This window comes from Polyodon spathula, chromosome 9 (assembly GCF_017654505.1).
Source record: "Polyodon spathula isolate WHYD16114869_AA chromosome 9, ASM1765450v1, whole genome shotgun sequence".
NCBI lineage: Eukaryota > Metazoa > Chordata > Actinopteri > Acipenseriformes > Polyodontidae > Polyodon > Polyodon spathula.
In genome coordinates this window covers 33,345,079-33,372,618 of record NC_054542.1, presented here as the reverse complement: position 1 = coordinate 33,372,618, position 27,540 = coordinate 33,345,079, and the positions used below count along the sequence as shown (strand labels likewise).

At 36.5% G+C, this 27,540-nt stretch overlaps 1 protein-coding gene across 1 annotated transcript in view; it reads left to right on the top strand.

Annotated features, from left to right (window-relative positions):
- Positions 1 to 27,540, top strand: part of LOC121321074 (dedicator of cytokinesis protein 9-like) — a 107,900-nt gene that overhangs the window by 31,851 nt on the left and 48,509 nt on the right. Inside the window, exons 5-20 of the mRNA XM_041259983.1 lie at positions 4,696 to 4,785; positions 7,031 to 7,113; positions 8,656 to 8,725; positions 11,415 to 11,510; positions 12,255 to 12,389; positions 17,307 to 17,481; positions 20,214 to 20,281; positions 21,455 to 21,529; positions 21,647 to 21,787; positions 22,142 to 22,342; positions 23,214 to 23,336; positions 23,984 to 24,066; positions 24,729 to 24,851; positions 25,366 to 25,445; positions 25,543 to 25,730; positions 26,204 to 26,269. Coding sequence (XP_041115917.1) covers positions 4,696 to 4,785; positions 7,031 to 7,113; positions 8,656 to 8,725; positions 11,415 to 11,510; positions 12,255 to 12,389; positions 17,307 to 17,481; positions 20,214 to 20,281; positions 21,455 to 21,529; positions 21,647 to 21,787; positions 22,142 to 22,342; positions 23,214 to 23,336; positions 23,984 to 24,066; positions 24,729 to 24,851; positions 25,366 to 25,445; positions 25,543 to 25,730; positions 26,204 to 26,269 — 1,797 coding nt within the window. The remainder of the gene's footprint in view (positions 1 to 4,695; positions 4,786 to 7,030; positions 7,114 to 8,655; positions 8,726 to 11,414; positions 11,511 to 12,254; positions 12,390 to 17,306; positions 17,482 to 20,213; positions 20,282 to 21,454; positions 21,530 to 21,646; positions 21,788 to 22,141; positions 22,343 to 23,213; positions 23,337 to 23,983; positions 24,067 to 24,728; positions 24,852 to 25,365; positions 25,446 to 25,542; positions 25,731 to 26,203; positions 26,270 to 27,540) is intronic.

Genomic DNA, 27,540 nt, shown 5'->3' with positions numbered 1-27,540 from the left:
AAAAAGAAAAGAAACTGGTGGGATTAAAGGTAAATTCGACAAATCTTACCTACAGTTTGGCTTCACTTTCATTGGTTTAGAAACTGAACCTAAATCGCAATGTGTACTGTGCTGTGAAATGCTTGCGAATGAAAGCATGAAACCATCTAAACTCATGAGACATCTGCAAACTCACCACCCGGGCAACAAAGGTAAACCTTTGGCTAATATTGAAAGGAAATTGGAGCAGATACAAGCGCAAAGAAATATAATTAGCTGTGCTTCTACTGTATCTCAGAGTGCTTTGAAAGCTTCATTTCTAGTTTCACAGCGTATAGCTCAATGTAAGAAAGCCCACACGATAGCTGAAGAGTTGATCTTACTAGCTACTGTGGATGTGTAGTCAAATGCTGGGGGAATCTGCTGCCAAGAAACTTAAATGTGTCTCTCTGTTGAATGACACTGTGCGAGAGGATAACAGACATTTCAAATGACATCAAAGAGCAACTTGTAGATTTTGTAAAAGAAATCGAATTGTTTTCCATTCAAATAGATGAGACTACAGATATAGCTGACCGTGCAGTTTCGCTTTTTTATATAGTTACTGCTCTAACGACGACTTGCAGGAGGATTTGCTCTTTAGTGCCAATCTATCTACAAAAACAATGGTGGAGGAGATTTTCAAAGTGTTGGATGGATGCATAATTGAAAACGGATTGGAATAGAAAAACTGGGAATCTCTACCGATGGTGCAGCCTCAAATACAGGCATGAAGTCAGGGGTGGTTCAGCAGATTTTGCAAGTAGATTGGCACCTTTTTGTTTTCTGCATAAAGCGGCCTTAGCATCAAAAAAACTAAGCCCACAACTACACAGTCTTACAGATGGCCTCAAAATATGTTAACTTTATAAAATCAGGCCCCCTAAATGCCTGTTGTTTTGAAGTGCTGTGCAGGGAAATGGGAAGCGAACACGTCTGCCTTATATGATTTCAGTCAGGTACGAACAGGTTGTGAGTCACCTCTGTGCTCTCGCAGCTTAGTTTGACTGGTATTTCCCTGGTTATCCCACTTCTAACATTGAGTGGATTCGACACCCTTTTACAACAGAAATCGAGAGCCTTGACCTGCCTAATGACTGTGAAAATTAGCACATAGAACTTTCTAGTGATGGATCCTTGAAGAAGAAATTTACAGAGGTTTCTCTGTCGAAATTCTGGATCCTGGTTAAAAGTGAATATCCCAGTATTGCGCAGAAAGCCATTAAGCATTTGCTGCCGTTTGCTACAACATACTTGGTTGAAAGGGGGTTTTCTGTCATGGCAGCACTAAAAACTAAATACAGCAACAAACTTCACATCGGGGAGGACCTCAGAGTTAGCATCTCACCCATAACACCTTGGGAAAAAAACTAACTGAGGGCAAACAAGCGCAGATCGCACATTAGATGAGTGATGCTATATTATTATTATTTATTAATGTAGCACTTACATAATATAAATGTACTTAAAATAAGTACATTTTATTTTTTCATTTATCTATTTTTACTTGGTGGGTTGTAGCCTAAGTACAAAAGTACAGAAGTTGGTCTCCAAAACAAAAGGTTGAGAACCGCTGTGCTACATTACTTCAGATTTCTCAGTTTGTCTGAAGCAGGCAGGGAAACTAATGTTTCCATAAAGCATTGGCAAATTTTGGCACATTTTAAATTGGGAGTTCTTAACAACATTTTTGTCGCACTTTTCATTCTCCCCTGTTTTGCCTCAGCTGCTTTGGGGTGGTTTCTGTCCTGCAATGGGATAGAAGGTTACCTCACTACAGTAAAAGCACACACATACTGAGATGCTACGTCCGCAGTGGGATGCAGAAGAGGTTCAGGCCTCCCAGAATCGCTGATTGTGACGTACAGAGGGGATGAATGCAAAACCTCAAGCTAGTTTATATTTGAACTAGAATATGAAGAAATAAATAAATAATCTACCTACTACTGCTGCACAAAGTGATTATTCTGATTGAACGCTCCACAGACATCAGATGCTGACAATCGTGTGAAGGTCATTGTTGTTTCTGGTGTTAATTTACCATTCAAAGTAAAACAATTTGTGGTCATTACTGCTTTTCTTAGACTCTGGAGAACAGCAATCCACAGACATCCAAGCATGTGTTCTTTAGTTGTTTCACTTGGAATGGTAAATTAGCTTGATCGACACCAATGACCCTGACCTTTGGAGAGCTTGATCCGAACATTCGAATAATTGGTTCGTGCAGCACTACTAACTACAGTACATCCTTGACCCCCAGATGATTGGCATTGGTCATACACATTGTGGAGGAAATTAAGCTGCATAGACTTGTTCCCCCAAACCATGATAGATGTGAAGAGATGTATTTTTATCAAAATGCTAATTTTTCTTTATCGCAAGAAATGTAACTTTCCTAAAGTTTATCGGACATTCGTCTTTCGTAAAAAGAAACAGCCCTAAAATCACTGTTCTTGTATCTAAATAATGAAAGAAAAAAAAAAACATTTTCAGATTGCTATCCAGTTAAGTACGTTCCAGTTCAGAAAGTTGAAGATACCAGCTATTATGTAAAACTAGAAAAGGATGAAAAATCTGAGAACATGAACTTGTATGTGTTGTAAGGGGACACCTAAAGAAGTGATTGCTCCTGAGAGATGTGCCCTACATTGCCTGCTGGCATGCTTATGCAGTGTGAAATTACAGCAGAAAAGGAGCTATGTTGTTAAATCACAACCCTCGCTAAGTCAGCCCTGCCAGACAAAGAGGTATTCAATGTCTGTCAACATTTACGCCAGAGAATTCTTTTTTTAACATCTCCTTTACAGCAGTTAAAACACCCAACAGTTTGTCCAGCCAGATTCCTGGAGCACTTTCGGAGGATCATTGCCATTCAAGCATTACATATATTGTGAGCTACGTGATGGTGGCACGTGGCCAAGGCGGATGTGTTTGGGCCTTGGAGTCAAACAATGAGGAGAAGCAGCTCTGTTTTCTCAATGGCCTTTCCAAGTCTGAGCATTTACCTCTATTTTGAAGACTGCTCAATGAAGTCATGATCCGTGGAACATAGGCATTAATTGCATTTCAGAATTAGATGCCCGGACACTAAAATCAGCATTGCTTCATTTATTTTCCAGGGGAGTCCTACTCAATATAACGTTTTATATCTGGGCTTAACAAATACAGAGCAGGCTGTGTTGGATCATAGGCGTTAATACAGTGCAAGATATCTTCTCATTATTGTGCATGAGAAATATAGCCAAATGCAATGCATTCGCTTTATTTCCTGCTAATCCAATCACAGAAAGGCACTGCTAAAAAAAAAAAAAAAAAAAACTTATTTAGGAGCCACACACACACACACACATATATATGTATATATATATATATATATATATATATATATATATATATATATATATACATACACACACACACACACACACACACATATACACCAGACAGACAGTAGTGGGTATCTTCTCTATCAGAACCACTGTGTAAGAAATTAAATTCTTACTTGTCGTCTTGCATTATCTTTTTCCTAAATGGTTTTAACAGTGTGTCATGTTGCTTTTATAACTATTTTGAATATATTTAAAACAAAACAAAAAAAAGACTATTTTCTATGTTTAGAGTACTCCCTAGAGTAAAGGTGTGGTTCCAAAAACTGTTGTACGATCACATGTAACCTGTCAGAAAGATGACATTTAAGTGCAGTAGTTCAGAGCCTGAGTGCTTTACTGAAATGCACCACAGACACCCTGGGGATTTTCAGATGAGGTTAATTATGAGACTTGTCGCTATACTGTGTCAAATTGTTTTGACACAGCTGAATTCTATTAAAAGGTTGATGTGGGTAGTTTGGCTTTAGTTGAAATCTCTCTTTTCTTTTCAGTTTTTCAAGTAGGTACTATAAATGCATGAGAGCCACACCAGATAAAAAGTGTTACATATTTTTGTTTTAGCTTGGCGATGTGATTCATTTGATCATATCTTTACGAGAAAATCACAGAGCACTTGGTCTCATGCAAATGACTGTGATCTGTGATTGGGGTGGAAAAGTTGTCACCTTCCCTGTGCCCATGATTCTGTTTTTATACCCTCTGCTTATAAATGGAAACTACACTATCTGTTGATAAGAAAATCAATTCTTAACTTTACAGGTCCCTGTATTGGGTTGGGTTGGGTTGTGGATCAGATATTACAAAACCGGGACTGGCGTACAGTACTGCAGCGCATTGCCTTTATTGTAAAGCATAGTTTCTGGAGTTACAGCCTTCTTTGTATTAGTTTCTAGGTTATGACACAGTTTAAAAAAAAAATTCAAGTAAGGGAAAGCTCTATAAAATGTTACTCTGGTGCTTGTATTGTAAACTGTTATATTGTTTGTTTGTATGTTTTTTTAAGAAAGCCCAGAAGTCATAAAAGGTAATAACTTTCTGAAGCAATCCTCCCACTTGTGTTTTATGGCTTGCATCAGCGGTAACACAAGTTGCAACCAAATTTCTTTGTTTCTGAACTCTAGTGAAGTTTTAGAATAAGGACTGTAAACTGGGACTGCATCGTTTATTGTGTTTTGTTGTTGTCTCAAAGAGCCCTGTTCTGTGTGGTTTGTTTTTAACTCTGTTCATTTACATGACTGTGTTTGTGTATGTGTGTGTGTTTATTTACAGGTGTTTATTTGTTTTCTAGATATCGACACTGAGACGCCAAGGCAGGACGCTCTATTCTACGGTGCCTGAAAATGCAGAGAAAGCAGCTCAGAGCCTCTTTGTGCAAGAGGTAAGTTCATTCATCTTGTTAACCATGGGTAAGTCATTATGATCTAAAGAGAATGCTTTCTAGAAAATTGTCGTATGATAGTGCTGGGTTTCAGTTTTAATGTGTGATAAGAGAGGAAGTCACAAACAGGTGGCCATTTACCACTGTGTGCAGTCATTGCCCTTGGGTCCTGGAGTTATTTGTGTACTGTTGGCATCTAGGCAGTTAGTGTTAGTTAGAAGAGTAGCAGCATTATAGAGAGATAATAAATAGTTGGACCTCCCAACAAGTTTTATTGGCATTGCACGGGTTGTTTCTTTGGGTAGAAGTTTGCATTGTTAAATCATAGTTTTCTTTTCACACAAAATGGTTCAAATTCCACTTGGTTTTGATAAAAAATGTCTGATCTTTATTATTTGCTTATTTTTTCTGACAGCTGGAGTTCATTCTCAGAATCTCATGGCCTGCTGTTCTTATGCAAGCAGATTGAAAAGTTCATTCAAAATCCAATATTTTCCAACCGGCATTTGAGGACGGTTACATAGCAGTCCTCGGTGTTGCTGTACAAGCTAAACCGTGCAGTCTTAATTTCCTTCATGCATGACTTTACAACTAGGATGAATGAGCTTCCAGTTGAACACTTGTGTGTGTGTGTGTGTGTGACGGGCTGCACTGTACAAGAGGGACAAGTGGCATTCCACTGCTTTCAATATATGGGATTGTGCAGTGTAAGGCAGCATCATGGATGGGGGGAAAAATGATACTTCCCTTTGGTCAAGTGTAGCATGACATCATGAACAACAGCTGCAGACAGCATTAGTCTATGATGCAGCCTTATATCCCATTGCTTATTTTACAGAGCACATTATATATTTATGTAACATTGCTTATTTTACAGAGCACGTAAGCAGGAAGTTCCTCCATTTCATGTCTAATGTTTTGCTTCTTTAAGGTAGTGAAACTTACGACATAAAACGGAAACAAAAGTTATACTTCATGTGTCATCAATAGCAACAACATCAAAAACCTGAAAACATATATCGGTTATGTGCTGTGCTCTTGGGTTTAGTAATACGCTTACATATTACTTTTTGTGCTGACGTATTGTAATATGCCTTGAATATATTGTGAAAAGCTGTTCTTGCTGGTGGTTATTCGAGCGGTGAATACAGGCATCGTCTCCATTCAGACATTCATTCTCACATAACTGCTAGTTTGTTTCTTAACCAAATATTTGTTATTGAATTGGTAGCTGATGGTGTTTGTTTGTCTGTTTACTTACTTATATAATAGAAAGATATAAGTGAAAAAGTTTGCAGTATTTTAGTGGGGTTTTTTTTTGGTTTTACGAGATATGGTAGCTTTGGCATGCCTTTTGGTTTTAAATTAAAGGGCAAATTACATTCTTGTTTTGATTTTACTTTCTAAAGACACAAATCTAATCCCATTCACTAGAACAGTTTTTCTTATTCAAATTCAATTTGGGAATAAAAGAGAGGTTCCTAACAGAATGGAATATCACATAATGTTATTACTGTACGAGTTAAGTAACCTAAAATGCTGACTTGCATGTTTGTTTTAAGTGCCAAGCCACAGTTTGTATGGTGAGTGGATGTGCAATGCACAAGTGAAAGGGGTGAGCTGTATTTCTGTTTAGAATAAATAGTGGCTTTAGGCAGATTATGGTTTTGCAGTCTTTTCTTTTCCCCCCATTTGTAATTCGAATTTTTTAGATAAAACTCTGTTATGTAAGTAGTGTTATTTTAATACTGAGCTCGGATTCTTAAGACTTTCATAAGACGATAGACTGGGTCATGTATTAAGTTTGTAACTAAACAATATAGGGCCAGTATAAAACCCACACCAGCAGAAATAAAGAATTTGATTTAGTTGAAAATAAAGATACAGGCAGAGATCTCCTGGAAATGGTTAAACAGAAAAAAGTGTGCCTGGCTTTTCAGGAACCCCTTAAGATTGCCTCATTTAACAGCAGACGGCATCTTAGAAAGTTAGAAAGTAAAGGACCAAAAAAAACACAGCTTTCAAGTCCAAAAATGATTTACTTCTGTCCATTTTATTTCTCCTGCTGTGTGCAACGAATACTAGTTTGCAATTGCATTCTGTGACTGTGCATATGCAGAAATCGCATGTAGAGTTTGTAGAAATGTAAAAAAAAAAAAAAAAAAAAAAAAATTAATTTAATTTCAGTAAAGACACTGACATGTTTATTTTTCCTTCCTAAAGATGTGTTCATTTGCTTTCACAGTGCATCAAGACCTACAACTCTGACTGGCACGTTGTTAATTATAAGTATGAAGATTACTCTGGAGATTTCCGACAGCTTCCAAAGTAAGTCGTCTTCTCTTTTGTTCCGTCGTTTTCTGTTTTAATCCTGCAGTAGTAAGAGGACTGTGAAACTGACAAACAGCGGTGTTCATTTGTTTGAATAATGAAGTGAAGAGATTTTCTTGGTGTTTAAAATGAAAGACACAGCCGTCATAATTTGTATTGTGCTAGCTCTACTTCCTAAGCTGTGTGTTTTTTGTGTTTAAGGTTATAGAATTTTTTTTTTTCATATGAGCCTAGTAATGAAATTAATGTCTTAACAATCTGGTGTTTCCTGCTGAATGAGAAATCTAGCTTATTTTGGACCCTGGAATGTTGGGGATGTGAACCTTGTGTAAAAGGTCACTACAGGTTCCTGGTCCATTTTTGAGCCCGTTTTTTTACTTGCCTTTTTACATTGTGTTTCATATTTTTCAGAATATAACCAGCACCTCATGTATAATATGTTTAAAATCCCTTGTATAAGGCACACATCTTGTATGCTGCCCAATAATAAATACCACAGTATGCTACTGTATATAGAATCGTATAACTGGTGTATAGTACACAGCTATATAAATTCTATATAAATGCTGCTACGATTTGTAAAATGGTGTGCCTTACACTTTAGAGTCACATTGCTTTGGTGCTTCTTTCTATTTTGTGCAAAACAGTTTTATTCTCAAGTAAAAAAGAATAAACAATGATCACCAAATCTCCAAAATGTAAAGGTTATGTAGACAGGAAAAATGCAGTGGATTGCACAGAATAATGCTCCTTCTGCTCTCTAAAAGGGACCAGGCAGAGGGCGAGCTTAATACAGTGCAAAACTCTAGAATACACTAATCCCAAAATGTAGCAAATCCTGCATTCTGCTGAACCCTTAATTCTGAGTGGGGCAGGTGTAAGCTTGTAAAAATGAACTTGTTACTGAGTGAAACATGACAAGAAACAAGCAAGGAATGAAAACTCTGCAATTCAGAAACACGTGTCTTTAACCTTTTTTTATTGACATGTTTAAATAGTGCTACCTGTACCATGGAAAAAATCTATTTAATATTGTTCAAGGATAGTATTTGTTTACGCATTTTACTACCACAGAACATTACATTAATGCTGCTGTAAAATATAGTTTTCTGAAATAATTATTTATTATTATTATTATTATTATTATTATTATTATTATTATTATTTGTTTATTTAGCAGACGTCTTTATCCAAGGCGGCTTACAGAGACTAGGGTGTGTGAACTGTGCATCAGCTGCAGAGTCACTTACAACAACATCTCACCCGAAAGACTGAGCACAAGGAGGTTAAGTGACTTGCTCAGGGTCACACAGTGAGTCACTGAGTGAGCCGGGATTTGAACTAAGGACTTTTTCTTTAACAACTGAATCATGCAGGTCCTGCTTGAGAGTTTATCCTCATGAGTCAAATCCCACCCAAAAACACAAATGTATAATGTATTGTAAGAACGATGAAGCCCGATTTATTTTATTTTTTTTTGTTGGCTGCATATAAATCTGTTGGTGTTTCACAATAAGATGTGTAATGCTGTTTTTACAGTAAGGTGACCAGACCAGAAAAACTGCCAGTCCATGTGTTTGAGGTAGATGAAGATGTAGATAAGGACGAGGTAAGTAAACAGCATTGAATCACAGATGTGTACTGTATATATTGAAAAGGACTTGAATATTTTAAATCTAAAGTGACTCCTTCACAAACAACATTTTTTAAAGTGACTACAGTACTGCTAGGATCCAGAAGTTTTCCATCACCTAGAATTTTAGGATGGAGACATAATAAAAAAAAATTGAAACTATATGAACATAATGTAGATATTTTATTTAACATCATGTAATCAAAGCAGCTACAATGTTATATTGCAAAAGTCTACTGGAAGCCATAATGCTAGTGAATATTTCATGTTCGATTTCAAAATGTCACATTTTTCAATTGTCAGTTTTTCATTAAGTATATGGAAAACTACAAAGTGGTAGGTAATTCAGTATGTTAATGTAATATTATTCAGCAGGTTTTATTCAACCTAAGAAGCAAAATTGGTTAAAACTCAATTTTTTGGCAAAACTCTTGGGCATAGCTGTAGAACACTTATTTTGCTCAATTTGCAACAGGATCTTCCTAACTTTGTTGCACTTCTTACTAAAGTTGTAAAAGCCACTTCTGCTAAATGCACTATGACTTTTGGATTGTTGCACCAATGCAAAACCTGAAAGCAAACATCATTGCCAGATTGCTAAATTAGAGAGCAATACAAATCTGTAAATTAAGAAAATATATTGGTTAAACCATTCAAACATTAAGCTTGTTGTATACTCCACTTGCTGCAAAAGATTAGCTTGGAATGAAGTTACAGAAAGAAAAGGAGAACTGTGTTGCAAAGCTCTAAATGGGTGATGCTATCCTTCTGCTCAAAAACAAAACAAACATTTCCTAAATTGGCAAATAACGAACCAATTTTCATTTTTTGGCTGGTACAGTGATTTGCTTTCAATAGGTGATTTAATCTATATACTGTATGTATGTATGTGGCAAAGTAGTTAACAGTGTGCAGGTGATCAATAATCAGACAGACAATGATAATCCAGGTGCAGTGGTGTTTAATTGTTTGTAATCCAATTGCCTGATGGAGTAACAGCAGTAAATAATAAACAGTGTGAACAGGCAATACAGTGGCGTGTATTGCTCTGTTTAAATCCATGGTTGGTTCTCCAATAATACAGTCCCGTTATTATTCACCCACACGTAACACAGACACAAACACAAGTCCACAGTGTGTGCTGTAGTGCTTGTTGTGAATATACAGTCCTTGGTGAAACAAAGTGCAGTGATGTTGATCCGGTTTTAGCGCTGGCCTTTGGCGACAGCTCCGGTTCATGTTAGCAGTCTAAATAACAACAAACAGTTTTTAATAACGACAAAACCATTACCACAGCACAGGTCTCCTTTTAGTTACCTGTTTTTAACCATTCACAAAGGAACAGATCACATCACTACATCCCCTTAAATACCGTCAACCATGACCCCTTGGTTAACTAGTGCACCTGCTCCTCCACTCCGTGGATGCCACATTACTTTAGGTATGATTTAGTGTACAGTGGCTCCATCCCCTTTCTAGGTGGCCAACTTCCACCTAACCCCGGGAATGAACTGTCGGGCCATCCAGTCCAGGGTTCTTTGTTCCCTTTACACAACAATCTCGCAGGTCGGGAGGGAGATCTAATACCAAGAATCATTTGATCTCTGTAACAATGCATCATTAATTACATCATTTAAACTTCTATTACTCAGCTTTGGCCATCTAAAATGCGGCATCTTGTTTTTTAAGGTTGTTTGTATTTGACTGTCATTCTCAAAATACTTCTGAGGAGGCTTGACTTTTTTTAAGACTAGGGCTACTTAGCAACAAATTTTGCTGTTGAACAACTGGAAATGTTTAGTGAAGGTGATAGGAAAAGACTTAAGGTTGCCAGTGGAACCAGATTATAGAATTCTTCAGGCAGTTTCATTGAAGTGCAATACCCATCACAATGGATGAATTAGATAAAAGCCCCATTGTTTGAAAAAACTTAAAAAAATACCTAACAGAAAAACCCCTTTGGTACATTTAGTTTCTCACACAGTACAGTATCTTGCAAAACGTAACGTTTTTTGTATGAATATAGCAATGAATGGACGCAGCTTACCTAATGTTTAACAGTGGCTGCTGCTAAAATTAACATTGTAAATAAATGTATAATAATAATACAAAATATGTCTTACATACTCTGTTTTAAATCATTGTAACCAGCTTAGTTCATTCTTCTCTCTATTTTTTTAACTACACTTCTAGCAAATATTCATATGTGGTAATTTTGTTAAAGGCATATATAATATTTATTATTTTTTTTTATTATAACCTAATAAATGTTGAGGCTGCTTAAGATTAATTGGTCACAGAGCGAGCGCCCTACTATCACTTATATACAAATTGGTTTTCTTCTTTTTGAAAACTTCATGAAGATTATTCTAACAGCAGGAATGAAAGTTGAACAAAAAGTCTATAAAAAAATACAAAGCAGTTTTCTTTTTGTCCTGAGTGGATCTATTTCATCATGAAAAGTGTATTGTTTTTCTACTAGAATATTTTCCCTGTAGAGGATTAAGTGTTGTCAGCTGTGAGGGAATGTTTTTCATCTGTCTCCTCAGCACCTGAGCTTTGTAGGCTGGTGGTAGATTTTGGTTGCATCTGGACTACAGGAGTCCTACCTGAACTTTGCCAGATTACTGCATGTGTGGCTGATTTGCAGAGTTCTCTTTTCTAGGATACTGCCTCTCTAGGCTCCCAGAAGGGTGGGGTAACAAAACATGGATGGCTTTACAAAGGCAACATGAACAGCGCAATCAGTGTGACCATGAGGGTAAGTAAGCCAATGATGTCTTCTTTTAAGAGAACAAATAATTCCATGTCATGGAGAGTCTTTATTACCAGATGTACAAAACAATGTCAGGTTAATTTTTGTTTGATGAATTGGATATCTTGTGTTTTATTAGGCTGGCTTTACCACTTCAACTTTAAGTTGTGCCCCTTCATATAAGTTAAATAACCCTGTCTAAAGGACACATTTGTGACAATAGATGTAACAGAACTATAAAGCAGGTGTGATTTCACATAAAATGTATAATATAGCTTCATATTTTTGTTCTTATTAAATTGGAAATCAGGATAATTTTAAAACAACATTTCTGTGTAGCAGTGTAACAGAGTGGTCTCAGGATAATCATGAGACAGTCACAGAGCATTGGTGTTGACAAGCTGTAGCACAGATGCTTTTTGAGCGCTGCGCAACTTTCCTGGGCACGCCACCTCAGCCAATCCGGACCTCCCGATCACCTCAGCACCGGGTGAGCCCATCTTCTCAACTGGTCACTTAGCAACGCATCTCTTGTTGCGGGTCCCAGCTGCTTTCCCAAAGGCACACAGGAGGTACAAAACGGTGGTAGATCATTTCTAATGAAGAATAAAGAAATGAAAACACCATTGGACCTTTTAGACTTTGCATTGATGCGTCTGTTTTTGATGGAAAAATACTCCTCATTACAATCATTACAAAATGTGACGTTTTTATTTGTCTTTTCTTTTTGTTTTGCTGTTTATGTTGCAGTCATTCAAAAGAAGATACTTTCACCTAACGCAGCTTGGAGATGGCTCCTACAACCTTAATTTCTACAAAGATGAAAAGCTGTCCAGAGAACCCAAAGGGTCAATATTCTTGGACTCGTGTATGGGTGTTGTTCAGGTAACATCAATGTTTATTCATTTGATGAAAAGTCTTTGTTTAATAATGCTGTAACACAAAACACACAGACAGAAAGACGTATATATGTCATTGTTTACTGTAGTAGAGTAAAGTCTGCTATTACTGCTAAAACTTGTTTCAAAGCAACACCACAGAGGTAATTTCCAGACGCTATTACATTTATCTTGTGAAAGCAAAAATGGTCTGACTGTCGAAAATTTCCAGACGCCACTTGAAGTACTTGGATACGTTTCCATTGGAGATGGATTATTTTGCTTTTTATCAAATTTAAACCACAAAACCAAACCCAACCCACCCCCCCTCCAAAAAGTTTTTTTTTTTTCCTTTACAAATAATGTGGATATATTGTATACCATGGCAAAAAGCATAAAAATTTACAAAATCTTAGTAAATGCCAAAAACTTTCATTGGGTATATTGATGGAACAAATCCCCAAGCGTAAGATTTGCATAAGACTGTAAGTCACTGCTTCTCCTGGAAATGTTTAGTACCCATGTGTTCATTGTAGTCAGCGTGGAAGGTAATTCAAAATGACTGAATAAGTAAAATACACAATAACACTTGTAATAAAGGGAAACAGGAAGCATAGAAATTCATTCCAGTTTTATAAACCATTTTTTGGAAATTTCACAAGAAAGTAAAAAAGAGTGTTTTGTATCAAAATGAACAGATCAGGCCTTGAGTGCATTAAAACTAATTTATTTTTTCATCTAGGACATTTTGGCCGTGGGAGTTGTGAATGGCACATAGCAGATGTTTTGCTCTTGACCTTTCCACAAGGCTATTGCATTCTTTTAACACTTGTAGACATATTTTTCTGTAAAAATAACAAGCTTGGTTTTGAAGGGGTACCATTTGATTAAGAGGAGAATAGTACACCTCCGGGCCAAGTCTTCACTCTGCAAACCAATATCTTTAAGATAACATAGAAGCTTGGCTTGAATCTTCATAAGAGAGAACAAAGCCTATCTTTTATTATTGTGCTGCCAGATGAACGAGGCACTTCGTCTCCAATCCCCATGGTGTCCACGTACTGTAGTGGTGTGTGTTCAGTGTTTAGGCAGCAAAAACTGTTTGACGCTGTCTGAATTTGACCAGTGGATCTGGCAACATTACAGTTGATCAACGACTTTTATGTTGCTCTTGTGAAAAACCCATTCCTTACAAAACAATGGAATTTGTCAAAAGATGGGCCATAGCATAGGCTGTAGCCTATGCCCATCAGTATTATAACACTAACAGGTTTTCTTCCTATACTGTTGTAGTGGGTTTTACAATATATTCAGGACGCTTTTTTTTTTTTTTTTTTTTTTTTGGGGGGGTTTTGACAATCTTTTATTGTCCTGGATGTGAAATAGCACATGTTGTTTTTCAAACATGTATTTTTTGTATGCCTCACTGAGATTTACCCTTCTATGTGTTTCCTCCACATCAAATTCTAATTTGTCCCCCATCATTATTTAATTGGTCTTGTTGTTATCACAACTCTTTTGCTCTTTTATGTTATGACTACACTGCGTTTATTAAAGACCACAACAGATTACTTCTTTTGGGAAACATTACAGCAAACCAGTAATACAATCTGGCTTTTGGAAAATTTCGCAAGCCACGTGAGGTTTACTCCTCTAGTTTATGATGTCATTCGAAACCCCTATACTGCATAACTTGTCCCCCAAGCCAGCTGTTTTCCTGTAATTCACCTCCTCATTTAAAATACATTGTTCATGTGATTTCACATTTATTTTTGTAGATCCTTTGTCCTTGGTTGGTGTCCCTTCAGATAAGGAGATTTGTCAGACTGCACACCCCAACAATCCATTCCTACCTTCACTGGAGCCAAATCATTTACTGTATTGTTATTTCAGGAGCTAAACTGTACTAAAAACAGAAACGTGGGGACTGACATAGATACACTACTGTATTTACTTAGACCCCTGGAGTTTTAATTTTTCTCTTGAGAAAATAACAGTAACTGGGAATCCCTGAGAGAGAAATGAAGCAGGACAGAGTCATTTGTTGAGTGATCATGGTTGTTAAAAAATAAACTTTTCAGTAGCTTGGATCTTGCTAGACCAGACACTCTGTAAGCACAGTTAACTCATCGTATATTTGCAAGAGGCTGTGTCTGTCTATTTCTGTGCTGCTCTTGGCATACAGAGCCCAATATTCACGCTGCTGATGGTGTCTGCCTTTATCCTAAAGGATATTTAGGACTGTGGATGGTTGGCTAAGAATACTAACCTGTAACCAGTTACGTTGGTATAGATTATGATGTACAGCATTAGAGCTTTTGTTCTGATTTGAATATGAAATATTACAGCTTCTAAGCCTCCCGGGATCAGCCAGAGACTGAAGTTCTAAAACCTCAGGTGTTCATAACGAGGCAGTGATCCTGGAGATGAGTTTACCATCAGTGTTATTAATCATTCAGGTCTGAGAAAACTGACAACTATATCCGTCAGTGAAAAATGCTTTTTTTTTTTAATTGCTTTTCAAAGCACTCATTTGACCAAGGGGAAATGAGGTATACCAATCAGCTCACCATATAGACTTGCAATGGTGTTTTTATTATTTCCCAATGCTACAATATGATTAGCCTTTTAACAAATTTAATAATTTTGAATATTTTAACTGTACTTCCAGTAGCTATTGACATGGCTTTTATCATATGCTTGATTTTTCTATACTGTACATTAATCATTTTAATGATTTTAAAGTTGTTTTTGCAGGAAAGTAATTACTGCACAATAAGTAACACATTATTCTTTGTGTTTTGAACTTTTATGACTTTAGACGTCACATTGCAAGTAAATTAAACCTTGTGGAAATGTGTCTTTTGGGTTTTGTCATAAATGCATTTATTGGGGAAGAATAGAAATATAGTACAGAAGCAGTTGTAGAAAAGTGATCTTGGTTTTTTAACCGAATTTGCTTTGGAATTCATTCCAAATTCACACTGCAGTCTGCTTCTCTGCTTAAAATGCACTGGCAGAAGAAAATCCTTTAACTAGTTAGGGCATTCCAAGTCCTGAGACTTTAGGGTTTTCTGTGCAGCTTGTGGATTTAGGCAGTTGGGTTCAGTTATTTTATTTAAAATACCTCAGTTTAATCTTGGCAGTTGAAAGCTTTGTGTTACACATGTGGAATTAATTTGAATCTCCCCTTGGTGTGCTGCATTTTCTCTACAGGTTCCAGGGGTGGTGTATTTTCCATTCTTTTACCATATGATTGAAAAACATTTTATGAAATTGTCTTATACAGCTGAAAAGGAGCTGGTCACTAGACAGGAATATATACTGAGCATCAAAAGAAACTTATGACTTGTATTTTAGCATCAAAAGAAACTTATTTGTATTTGAGCATCAAAAGAAACGTATCATATTTGGATAAAATTCACTAGATGTGATCGAAAAATGACAAACTCTGTTTTAGAGCAGGTGCAGTGACTTTTTTTTATTGTGCTGATTAACAATTAACATCACGAAGATGCTGCAAAGTGTTCTGTCGATCTTGTGACTCTTGGTCTCCCAGTTCGTGGCCCGTCATTGACAAAGTGTGTCTGGTTATACCGTCTCGCCAGGTTTGAAATTGCTGGCTGTGAGCACCCAAGACAGCGAACCACAGTAAGCTGTCCTAGTCCAGCATCCAAGATGCCGATAGCTAAAAGGCGCTGCTCTCTTGACAGACGGGGCACATTGTTTTTTTTTTTTTTTTTTTTTTGTGGTTTTCTTTATTGCTTTTATTCAAGCTTGCAATTCAACAGCTGAAATCACTCCATATCCAGTGTTCAATCAACTGTCTCACTAATGAGGTGATTAAGTGCACATGCTTCAGTCACAGTCACTCAAGCATGTCATGGTCAAGGGTGAATGATTAAAAAGAAACCAAAAATGTCCATTTTATATACTTTTTTTTTCTAAAATAAATGTGGTATAATAGTGTTAAATTTCTTTTGATGCTCAGTATATAACAAATATAGTGAATGTATTCAGTTGAACTTTCACAGAGAGAACCTTTTTGTAGAAAGACTGATTCACTCCATAGATACTATGGATACTGGCTGCGCTTGATCAGTACCTGGAATGCAATTTCCATTCTAGAAGTTGGCTGCATCAGGCAGTATTTGGAATACACAGGGTGGTTTATGAAATGGTAATCCAGATACCAAACCCAAGTCAACCCTCTATCCAACCCACACAATCAAATTCCATAGTCATGCAATACAACCCTGCGTCTTAGCAATAGACATACAGTCAGTTCTTATAAAAAATGTATTACCTGATGTTGCAAATTTGACAAGTTCTCGGCAAAATTTAGGAGTTGCTTACTGTAAATGACTTCTTATAATACCAACTCACTGAACACAAATTTCTTGTCAGTGGGAATTATTTTGGAGAGGCATATCCAAAATAGGATTCAACGTGCTTTTAAGCACAGCACAGTATATAAATGCAAGAGATTAATGATATTTTTGGTTAATACTATTAATGTAATTAGAAAGGTTTCTGAGGACAAAATACATCTGATTTACTATTTGGATATTTAGATGAAAGCATTCTTGATGTTCACTTTGGATTATTGAAAAGAACATTCTGAACTATTATGGCTGTTAATTAAATGTAATATTGGGGTTATTTATCTTGTATCCTGTCATAAAAAATACAATTTACAATTACACACAATTATTTGGTATTTTCATTGAATACATTGAAATAGTACAGTCCCTTTTTCCATTTGTAAGCAGTTCTGTGCCATGATTTGTATGTTTTACAAATCCAGTCCTAAAAAACAACAAACATATTTAATTTCCCTCGTTTAGTCAGATATTTACATGAGGAACAGCATTTCTGCATGCTCATTCTCTTTTCTTCAGTGTTTTTTTTTTTTTCACTTCAGAGCAACAAAGTGCGTCGTTTTGCCTTTGAGCTGAAGATGCAAGACAAAAGCAGTTATCTGTTGGCTGCAGACAGTGAACTTGAAATGGAGGAATGGATTACAACATTAAACAAAATCCTGCAGAACAATTTTGAAGCTGCCATGCTGGAGAAAAGAAATGGAGAAGCACACGATGGTAGGTTTTAGACCATTTCCTTGCAGCGCGCGCACACACGTGTTGATAGCTGGGAGAATGGTAACTCTCATCAGAGATATGATTCATGTGCTTCATCAGAACTCCAAAACACTGCAGCAACTTCGAGTAAGTAGCGGGGCTGGGAAAAATATAGCATTACCCACGTGTTGCTACAGCTGTTTAAATAATGTACTTGTCATTTTTATTTTCACTGTCAATATCCTGACAACTTTTTACACTTGTAACTTTAAAGTCTGTTTCAAAGCTCTTTTCAAAATGTCTGCTCTAGTGGACAGCTCTCAACCCCCAATCCACTAGAGAGGCCTTTTTCAAATAGACTTTAAAGTTATAAGTGTAAAAAGTTGTCAAGATGTAAACAATGAAAAGAAAAATTACAGTCACATTATTTAAACCTTTGTAGAAACACATGGGGGCATGTCACACTATATTTCTGGAGACCTGCTACTTGCTATTTAACTACTGCTTCTCTGAAACCAAAATAACCAAACATTTCCTTTTGATATTTTTTTTTTTCGTGTTTGGGGTTTGACAAAAAAAAACACACTGGACTATGCCTCTGTTTACAAATTTAATGTCTCTGACATTTTTATTTAGGTAATAAATAAACTGTGCAATCTTTTGCAGCTAGATTTCTGTCAGATCTGTACTCAGTAGGCAGTTGCTTTATATATCTAAAACTGTGGTTCCAAGAGGAGTAATCTCAAAAGGGATGACTCTTTGGGCCATTCAGCAGATTTCTGCCCCAAGCTTCCCTAAATGAAGTGACACTCATTGGGGAATGCTTACACATCAGTGCCTTCTGTTGTAAGTGATAGAAACTGCCACTACTGTGTATACAGAAGACAACTGTTAGTCAATGGATGATGTGGTAGAGCAGCTGGAATACTGTCTACATGCAAGACATAGCGCAGTATCACTGATGTAAGTGCAATTGCCTAGCACTGGTAGTGTTATTGTTCCTTTTATACAGTGATATACAGTGGTAACACTTACTGCATTGTTAAAGGGTATATATAAAATACTGTGTGTTGCATTGTATCAATCAATCTTTATTTTATATAGAGCCTTTCATAGTGGACCACCATCACAAAGCGTTTTACAAGACGCAGTAAATACAAGTCAGTAATACTTAAAATACAGTGAAATGCATAATGCACGATATACAGTAAAAAAAAAAAAAAAAAAAAAAAGCATAATACGATAAATACAGTGGAAAGTACAAAATACATGAAATAGTACGTTAAATACAGTGGAAAGTACAAAATACATGAACTAGTACACAAAGTACAGTGGAAAGTACAAAATACATGAAATAGTACTTTAAATACAGTGGAAAATGCATAATACATGATAGTAACATAATACGTGATATAGTAGCAGCAGCTAAAATAGCAGATATCAGGTTTAAGGAGCATGGAAAGCAAGAGAGAACAGTTGGGTCTTGAGAGTTGATTTTAAAGCGAGCGACGGTGGGAGCATCACACCAAAGCTGGGAGAGAGTTCCAGAGAGCCTGAGCCATGAAGCTAAAAGAGAGTTGTCCAAGTGTGGTTAGCTTTTGCTTGGGGATAACAAATAGGCCAGAGTTGGAGGACCTCAGCTTGCGGGCAGTGACATTGCGAGTCAGCAGGTTGAGGAGGTACTCGGGACCTGTGTGATCAAGGGCATTGTAGGTGAGCAGGAGAGTTTTGAACATAATCCTGAACTTTACAGGTAGCCAGTGCAGCTGGGCAAGACGTGGGGTGATGTGATCATGTTTTTTTACATCTGGTAAGGATCCTGGCAGCAGCATTCTGAACTAGCTGCAGTCGGTTTTATGGTGCGTGCCGGAAGACTGCCATGTAGAGAGTTGCAGTAGTCGAGCCGAAAGGAGACAAATGCATGACAGAGTATCTCCGCATCTGGGAGGAAAAGGTAGGGACGGACTTTGGAGATGTTTCGAAGATGGTAGAAGGAAGATTTGACCACGGAGGAGATGTGGGCATCAAAGGGGAGAGGTTGTTGTCAAGAAGTACACCAAGGCTTCGTACTGTGGGGGAAGGCAGCAGCAACAGTTTCCAAGGTTCAGGGCAGCTATATTCTTAAGTTGAGTTTTAGATCCTACTAGGAGTAAAGATTTGTTACTGTTCAGTTGAAGAAAATTGGAAGAGATCCAGGCCTCACTGTCTCGAATGCAGAAGGGCTTCCAATGTTGAGTTTTAAGTAGAGCTGGGTGTCGTCAGCATAGGAGTGAAACATGAGGCTGTGTTGCCAGATGAGGTGACCCAAGGGAAGCATGTAGATATTGAAGAGAAGGAGCCCAAGAACAGATCCTTGGGGAACACCACAAGTGACTGGGTTTGCAACACCTCTGCGTCCAGCATAAAATAACAGACTGCATGCGTCCGGATGGGTAAGAGGATATCTGCGATGGTGCATTCATTGTAGTGTTTTAAAAGGGCTAAATGTCAAGACACTTTAAACAAATGACAGTTTACTCAAGGTGATTAAAAAATATCTGAAACATTGCAAGAAATGGCTCCCAGAGTCATTTTCAATCTGTCAGCCTCCTGTGATTTTTGACAGAGTGACAACATGCAAACTTGTGATTGCACTCAATCAGTGTAACTTGCCAGACTTACCACGGTGTTTATTACCTCCAAGACTATTGTCTGGTAATGGCTTTTTTGGGAGAACTTTTACATTAACGTTACTGTTCCTTCACTTCTTCCAGATGATGAGCTCAGTAAAGCAGACAGTTCTTCAACTAGCTTGGACAACTTTCTTCCAGACGTGGCCAAGGTATGCATTTTGACTTTTTGGGAGACACTTTTAACCATCCTTAGGACTCAGATGTTACCATAAAGAGTAAAGTTCAAAATTGTAATTTAAATTGTACAGATTTTATTTTCCTTCATTATCTCTCATGTATTTCTTAATTTAACAATATGTTACTAGGACAGTGACAACATAAAAAAGGTAAAATTGGTGGTAACAGTTTATATAAATGCATGTTCTTATTTTTTGGAATAGTTTAAGATTAGTTTGGTTTGCATACTTATAAGGCGTTTTTTAGTTTGAACTTTTAAAATAAAAAAAAATAGTAATTGTATATTTTTTATATCAGATTTCACTACAGTGGTGCATACAATAGAAAATAGTACCAAAACACCCGTGCTTCCTTCATGGTAATTCACTGGGAAAATCCAGACTGTCCTTTAGAGGAAAGCAGGATGTGAGACTTGAAAGAGAAATGTGACACTCCCACTATGCTAGTGTACTCAACACATGCCTGTTTGATCAGTTTTGTAGGACCTGTATCCTGGCTGTGCAGGCTTCCTTCCACACTGCTCACAGGCACTGATGTTGTCACAGATACCAGCATCTACTCCTCAATAGGAAATACAACTATTTACATGAAATCCTGTTCATTTTCATGAAACAGTTTTATAAAATAAATTAACTTGATGGCATCACTTTAAGACGTCTCTCTTGAAATTATTGGCTTGAAGATGCTCATGTGAGACTATTTGTGCGCTTAAATGTGCGCTTAAAAGTCTCCTCCCCCCTGCAACTGCGTTCCTGCTTTAAAATTGATTCTAGTTCAGATTTTAAACAAAAAAGAAAGCAAAAATGGTTGAATGAAATGGTAGCTTGAGCTGAACAGCTAATATTGAATGTATCAATGTAATATTTATTAGTTTTAAGTGTTTAATCTAGAATCTGTTTTATCATAAAAATAGAAACTTTAATATAGACTGATACCAAACACATTAAATAGAACATAATACAGGTGAGATACTAAACATGAATATTAACTGTAAAGGCATTTAAATGGTTTACTATTCTTGAAAAGCCATGACATTTTAAATACAAAAATATGATATATTGAACTGTATGACTGCAATCTTGTGAACTTGGCTGTTGTGGGACACCAGAGATTGTTCTAATACGAAACTGTATTGATTCCTTCAGGGTGCCAGAGAAATCGAAATTAAATCAAAAAGTGAAAGCAGACTGAAGCTTTTTACTTTAGATCCAGATACACAGGTGAGTACTGTGAACCAAACAAGCATATAGTGTCACCTCTAAAATCCAACCCACATGTTCTGATTGTTACCAACACTGACAGTAAAATATGACATGCAGGCTTCTTTTCTGTTTCAGAAACTTGACTTCTCAGGGATTGAACCAGATGTAAAGCTTTTCGAAGAAAAATTTGGGAAGCGTCTTTTGGTGAAGTGCAATGATTTGTCATTTAACCTCCAGAGCTGCGTGGCTGAAAATGAAGAAGGACCTACGACAAATGTGCGTTTGAAACAACCAGTTGAGTTTACAATTCTGCTTGAGGGGGCTGATGAACACAAGTTAGCTAGTTTATTAAAAAGCACCTGTGGTCCGTGAGTCTTTGTGGTTTACCATTTACTGTTCGAGCTGTAGGTGTGGAAATGAAAATGTCGAATAAAAATCCATGTTCTCCAGTGGTCAAACATTCAGAACTGAAATGCACAAGTCACGTATTTTTATCCTAACATTGCTTATTTATTTAGTGCACAGGAAAGATAGTTCAAAGTCTCTACTGCCAGTCAGCTACTTTCTGTGGGAAGACTGGATGCATGTGTTGCTTGCTTTGGACTCCTGCAATGTTTATATCTTCATCAGGTGGAACCCTTCTTTGTCACATTGTCGCTGTTCGACATCCAGAAAAGCTGCAAGATCTCAGCAGACTTTCACGTTGATCTAAACCACCCGTCTGTGAAGCAGCTGATAGCCAGTGCCTCCTCACAGCAGACGAATGGCAGAGGCGAGGCCATAATGGGGTCCCAGAGGATGCCTAATGGTCTTCCAGAGAGTATGCTGCAGGTGAGCTGAAACAAGGCATGCAAATTGTTGTTCATTCAGAGCTCAAGTCTCTTAATCAGACCATAATTGATGCCTTCTAAAGGAAGTCACTAATCATTTAGCTATTACCAGATAGAAACTTTTTGGCTTTTTGCCATTCAGAGATGGCTGGGAATGAACGCGAGTCTCATGTTGATATGTGAGCCTGAAGCTTAGGCTCAATATATTACAGATCTGATAGTTCCTTGCATACCTTCCATTAAATAACCAGGGAGTTTCTCTTCTTTTAAAATATACAGAGAATCTGTGTGTGCCTTAGTGCACCTTTGCCTATTAAGAAGCAGCAAAAAAAAAAAAGAGAAAGAGAAACCAGACTACTGACACGCCTCTGTATTGAATGCCTGAACTGTTTCAGGTTTAAGTTTGTTTGTGACATTTTTCCTTTATTGAGTTATTAAAAATATTTTTTATTGGTCAAATACGATTTGCTAAAACAACATTCTAGAACATGTTGTCTAATATATATATATATATATATATATATATATATATATATATATATATAATATAATAATTATATATAATTATATATATATAAATATATAATATTATATATATATATAATATATATATATATATATATATATATATTATATATATATATATATATTATGTGTGTTTTCTACAGGATAAAAAAGAAAAGCTTTTTGTAAGCAAGGTCCATTACTCATTAGATCCTGTACTGTTTTAACTCTAGTCACTAAAATGAAGTAGAAAAAGGCACTCTTAGACTCCATAAGATGAACAGTTGCAGGGTCTCCAGGTTTGTAAGGATTAAAGCAAACATTTTAAACTTTAAATTAACAGATGTTGGTGTTTTTCACTTCTGTAGGGAATTTTCTCAGTGACTTGTCCCCATCCCGATATATTCCTTGTGGCAAGAATAGAGAAAGTACTTCAAGGGGGAATCACACATTGTGCCGAACCATACATGAAGAGTTCGGACTCAGCAAAGGTAATTTTGAATAATTCATTATTTTATACAGTGCATGATGCTAAAACAATAAACCCTGAATCAGCTTGCCACCAAAGGATGGCACCCTTGTAGTTGCATAAAGTGTACGTAGCCTTAAATTTACATGTTCTTATTTATTTTTTACTGCCCCCTTTTTATGAGTTGTTGCAATTATCCTGTGTAGTGTTTATTGCAGTTACTCAGAGACTGTGTTCTACACATTACACATGTCCAAGGCAGGCAAGTAGACGACCAGCTCTTGAACGCCTAGTCAAATAACGACAAAAACGGCATCGTATTTATTATTTAATGGCAACCCGTGAGTCACAGGAAAGTCAGTTTGTATCTTACATCCCTATCATACCATTTTTTTTTATATAATACGTGTGACCATTTTTATTCCTTCCAGATGACTATTGTCCTTGTTGTTTTTCTCACTTATCAAGTTGATTGTCAGCACAATATTTTTCTTAGGTTTGAAAAGGAGACCTATTACTGTGTTTTAAAATTGCGGAAGATTAGCTATATGGATAAGCCGATTTTATGAATTAAGCAATTTGATATGCTTAATTCATACTGAGAATTCTTCAGATGCCTTTAAATAACATTGTAGATTCACTTACTGACCGTATTTTTTTTTCTCTTAGGCTGCTCAAAAAGTGCTTAAAAATGCCAAATTAGCTTGCAGCAGACTGGGGCAATACAAGATGCCGTTTGCATGGGCTGCCAGGTAAGAAATCTATGTTTTATTTTAGTTTATTGTTTCTAATCAGTAACAGGTTCTTCTGTTGCTGTTTTTTTTTAATAATGGTATTAAATAAGTAATGAAAAACACCAGTGTTTCAGAACTGTTACACAATCATGACGTAGTTTAGGTTGACAGATGATTGGGTTTGCCTCCGGTTTGCAATGTACAGGTCATTTTGTATTCAATTCCAAATGTGATTATTTTCTTACATTCTTGACAGCTGTGTATACAGTAGCATACAGTATATATCTGTTGAGCACTAGTTCAGCACAAACCAGTTTATGCTGGTCAACTGAGGTAAAACTGTAATTCCCATCACAGAAACCAGTATAAATAAACCAAGTTGATTTTGAAATTAAACTAGATTCTACTGGGCTTTCTGCAGGGCTATGCTTGCATATGCAGTGTTTTTAAGCAATTGTTTGTTTTTTATTACAGTAGTAAAATGACAGGAAATCTACCAGAGAGTGAACTGGGACCTGACCAGTGTTTGACTGAGTGGAAAACTGTTAAAGCCTTTGGAAAAAATGAATAGGCTGAATTGCAGTCTAGAGGGCTTAATGATTGTCGGCTGTTTAGAAAATATACATTTGGGTTTGCTTTGTTCTTTTGTATAAAAATACTATTTTCCTTTTCTCTTGTAGGCCGTTATTTAAAGATGCACAAGGAACTCTGGATAAGTCGGCCAGATTTTCAGCAATTTACAGACAGGACAGCAATAAGCTATCGAATGAAGACTTGCTGAAGCTTCTGGCAGATTTTAGAAAGTTAGTATCTCTCTTTATCACTGTCCTTGCTGTTAAAAGAACCGAGGAAAATAATCTTCATCACCGAGGCCAAATGCTTTAGGATTTATGTTGTCTTCTACAAAAAAGGTCATAAGCTAATGGAAAAATACGATTTTGCTGTGTTGTTGCACAGCACTATACTGTGGAATATTTCTTAGGGGCAGTTCAAACCCAGATAAAGATTATATCCCCAGTGTTAGCAAAAGGGTGTTAAAAGACTGTACAAATATTTCTGATGTAAGCCCCGCTAGCCATGCTTTCCTGCATATGCTTTGTTGAATCCAGTGTTTAGTTAAACCTGTTTGAATAAACATTTCAGAGTGTGATGATACAATTCTCCTTTTTTTTCAGTTTCTTTTGTACACGCTCACAAAATGCTATAAATCTGTTAACTTTGAGTGTCTGAGAGCTTGTGCCAAGTTTTTGTTTTCTGTTTTTTGTAAAGACCGAACATCTGTTTAAGCAACTATTGCCTATTAATATGTTACTACAGGCCAGAAAAGATGTCCAAACTCCCTGTTATCTTAGGAAATCTAGATGTCACCATCGACAACGTTGCCCCGGATTTAATAAGTACGTAAAATCGTTCTAAGAAAAAATTGTAAAGAATTACTTTCAAGGGTTTCGTTATTCATTTTGTGTTTTATTTATTCATTATTTTTACTTTCAGATTGTGTTACCTCATCATACATTCCTGTCAAGCAGTTTGAGAACAACGGCAAGACAAATATCCTGTTTGAAGTGGAGGAGTTTATTCCATGCATACCCAAATACTCCCAGCCTTTCACCATTTACAACAATCACCTCTATGTTTACCCAAAGCATTTGAAGTACGACAGCCAGAAATCATTTGCAAAGGTAACATGGGCTCTACTCATTAACTCAGGTTTTTACCATCCTGGCTGTATAGTTCACAGTACAATAAAGGGCTTTGTTTGTACCACATATCAATTTCCTTCAACACAATGAATGACTTGGTCATGCAGAACATCATCTGTCCAATAAAAATGTGAACTTTAGCTTCAGAAATGACTTACTGAGCAGTAAATGTAATAATCATAAGCAAATGTGTAGTACTAGCAATTACATTAATTAGATTTAAGATGTGTGTGTGTGTGTGTATGTATGTATGTATATATGTGTGTGTGTATATATATATATATATATATATATATATATATATATATATATATATATATATATGACACACACACACACACACATACATTTATTGTTTGTAGTTGCCTAACATCACTTGTACAATAAAGGTTCAATTTTTATCAGGTCAGGTAATCTACAGAATGTTCAAGTTCTTTATTGTTCCCTTTTAGGCTAGAAACATTGCCGTTTGCTTAGAGTTCAGAGATTCTGATGATGAAGATGCGCAACCTTTGAAGGTTAGTAAATTGATAAGGTTTGATTGCCATCATTCATGACCAGAAAGGAATTGGTAAATATAAACCAGCAAACTGATGAAATCAGGCAATGACTGCTCCATAAGTACCTTTTCTACAATGGTAGATTTTATCAGTGTTTTGTGGTTTTAGTCTGTTTTTGAAGCAGTGGATTAGGGTACAGTAGTAAAAAGAGGAATACTGTTGCTTGCTCTGTGCGTTGATTTACAGTGAACCAAAGGATTAAGTACTTATCCTTTATTACCTTGGGATGTAGCTTGGGTAGCACAATCTGGAGGTCATCATTTCCCAGTGATGTATAGATATATGTAGCTCAACAGTCCAGCAGCCGAGCAGAGTAACTGATTTGTCAGATCTGTCGGTTATAAGGGTTATCATTCTAAGATTATAGTCTGATGATAGTGTGTCAGATTATAGTGTGCTTGATTTTAGTATGCAGTCATAGCAAAGTACTGGTTTCGGTTACTTTGAGTTCATAGTGAACAATGACGTGAACAGACTTTGGGACAGTACTAGGACTTACTAACCAAAAATCTAAAATAACTGAATTTCCACAAACAGAAAACTTACAACTCAATATCTCGCTGAAGGCAGTGAGACAGTCACAGTAAATGATTTGCAGATAGAACTGACACATAATTACTTTTGAACTCCTGCTTTATCCTCTAGTTTTTCTTATTATTTGAAAATATTTCTTCTATTTTTTTTTTTTTTGTTCTTTTAAATTTCATAAAATGCTTTATTGTTTGCACAGCCCAGACCTAGTTTCAGCTAAACAAAACCAGCACAGTCCACTTTGATTGCTGGGCAATGGTACAGCATTTCAAAGACCGCTTTGAAGTGCTGTTATTCAGAGTAAATTGAGCCCAATATGTATTAATATATATATTATTTCTACACAAAACAGTCTTGCCATAGCAATCTCTGTTGTATATGGAAAATTAGATTTTCGTCAGTTAGATCTCTAAGGGGTTGGGTGTTTGTATACACCTGGCTGTGTATTTAGTAAACTTCACCCTGCAAATTATCTAATTAACTGCTGCTGGCTTTTGGGAGCCAGAGATGTATACATTCAATCAGAAGATATGCAGTAATACTAAAAATAAACTTTACACAAACTTTTAGCAACGCTGGCAGTGATTATATTAGAAAATAGTTTGTCTAATTATGAAGCTTCCTAGTAATACTATAGAATCACTGACCCATCTTAGCCTCCAGGGGTGTGAATCATCCGCTGCCTTTTTTTTTTTTTT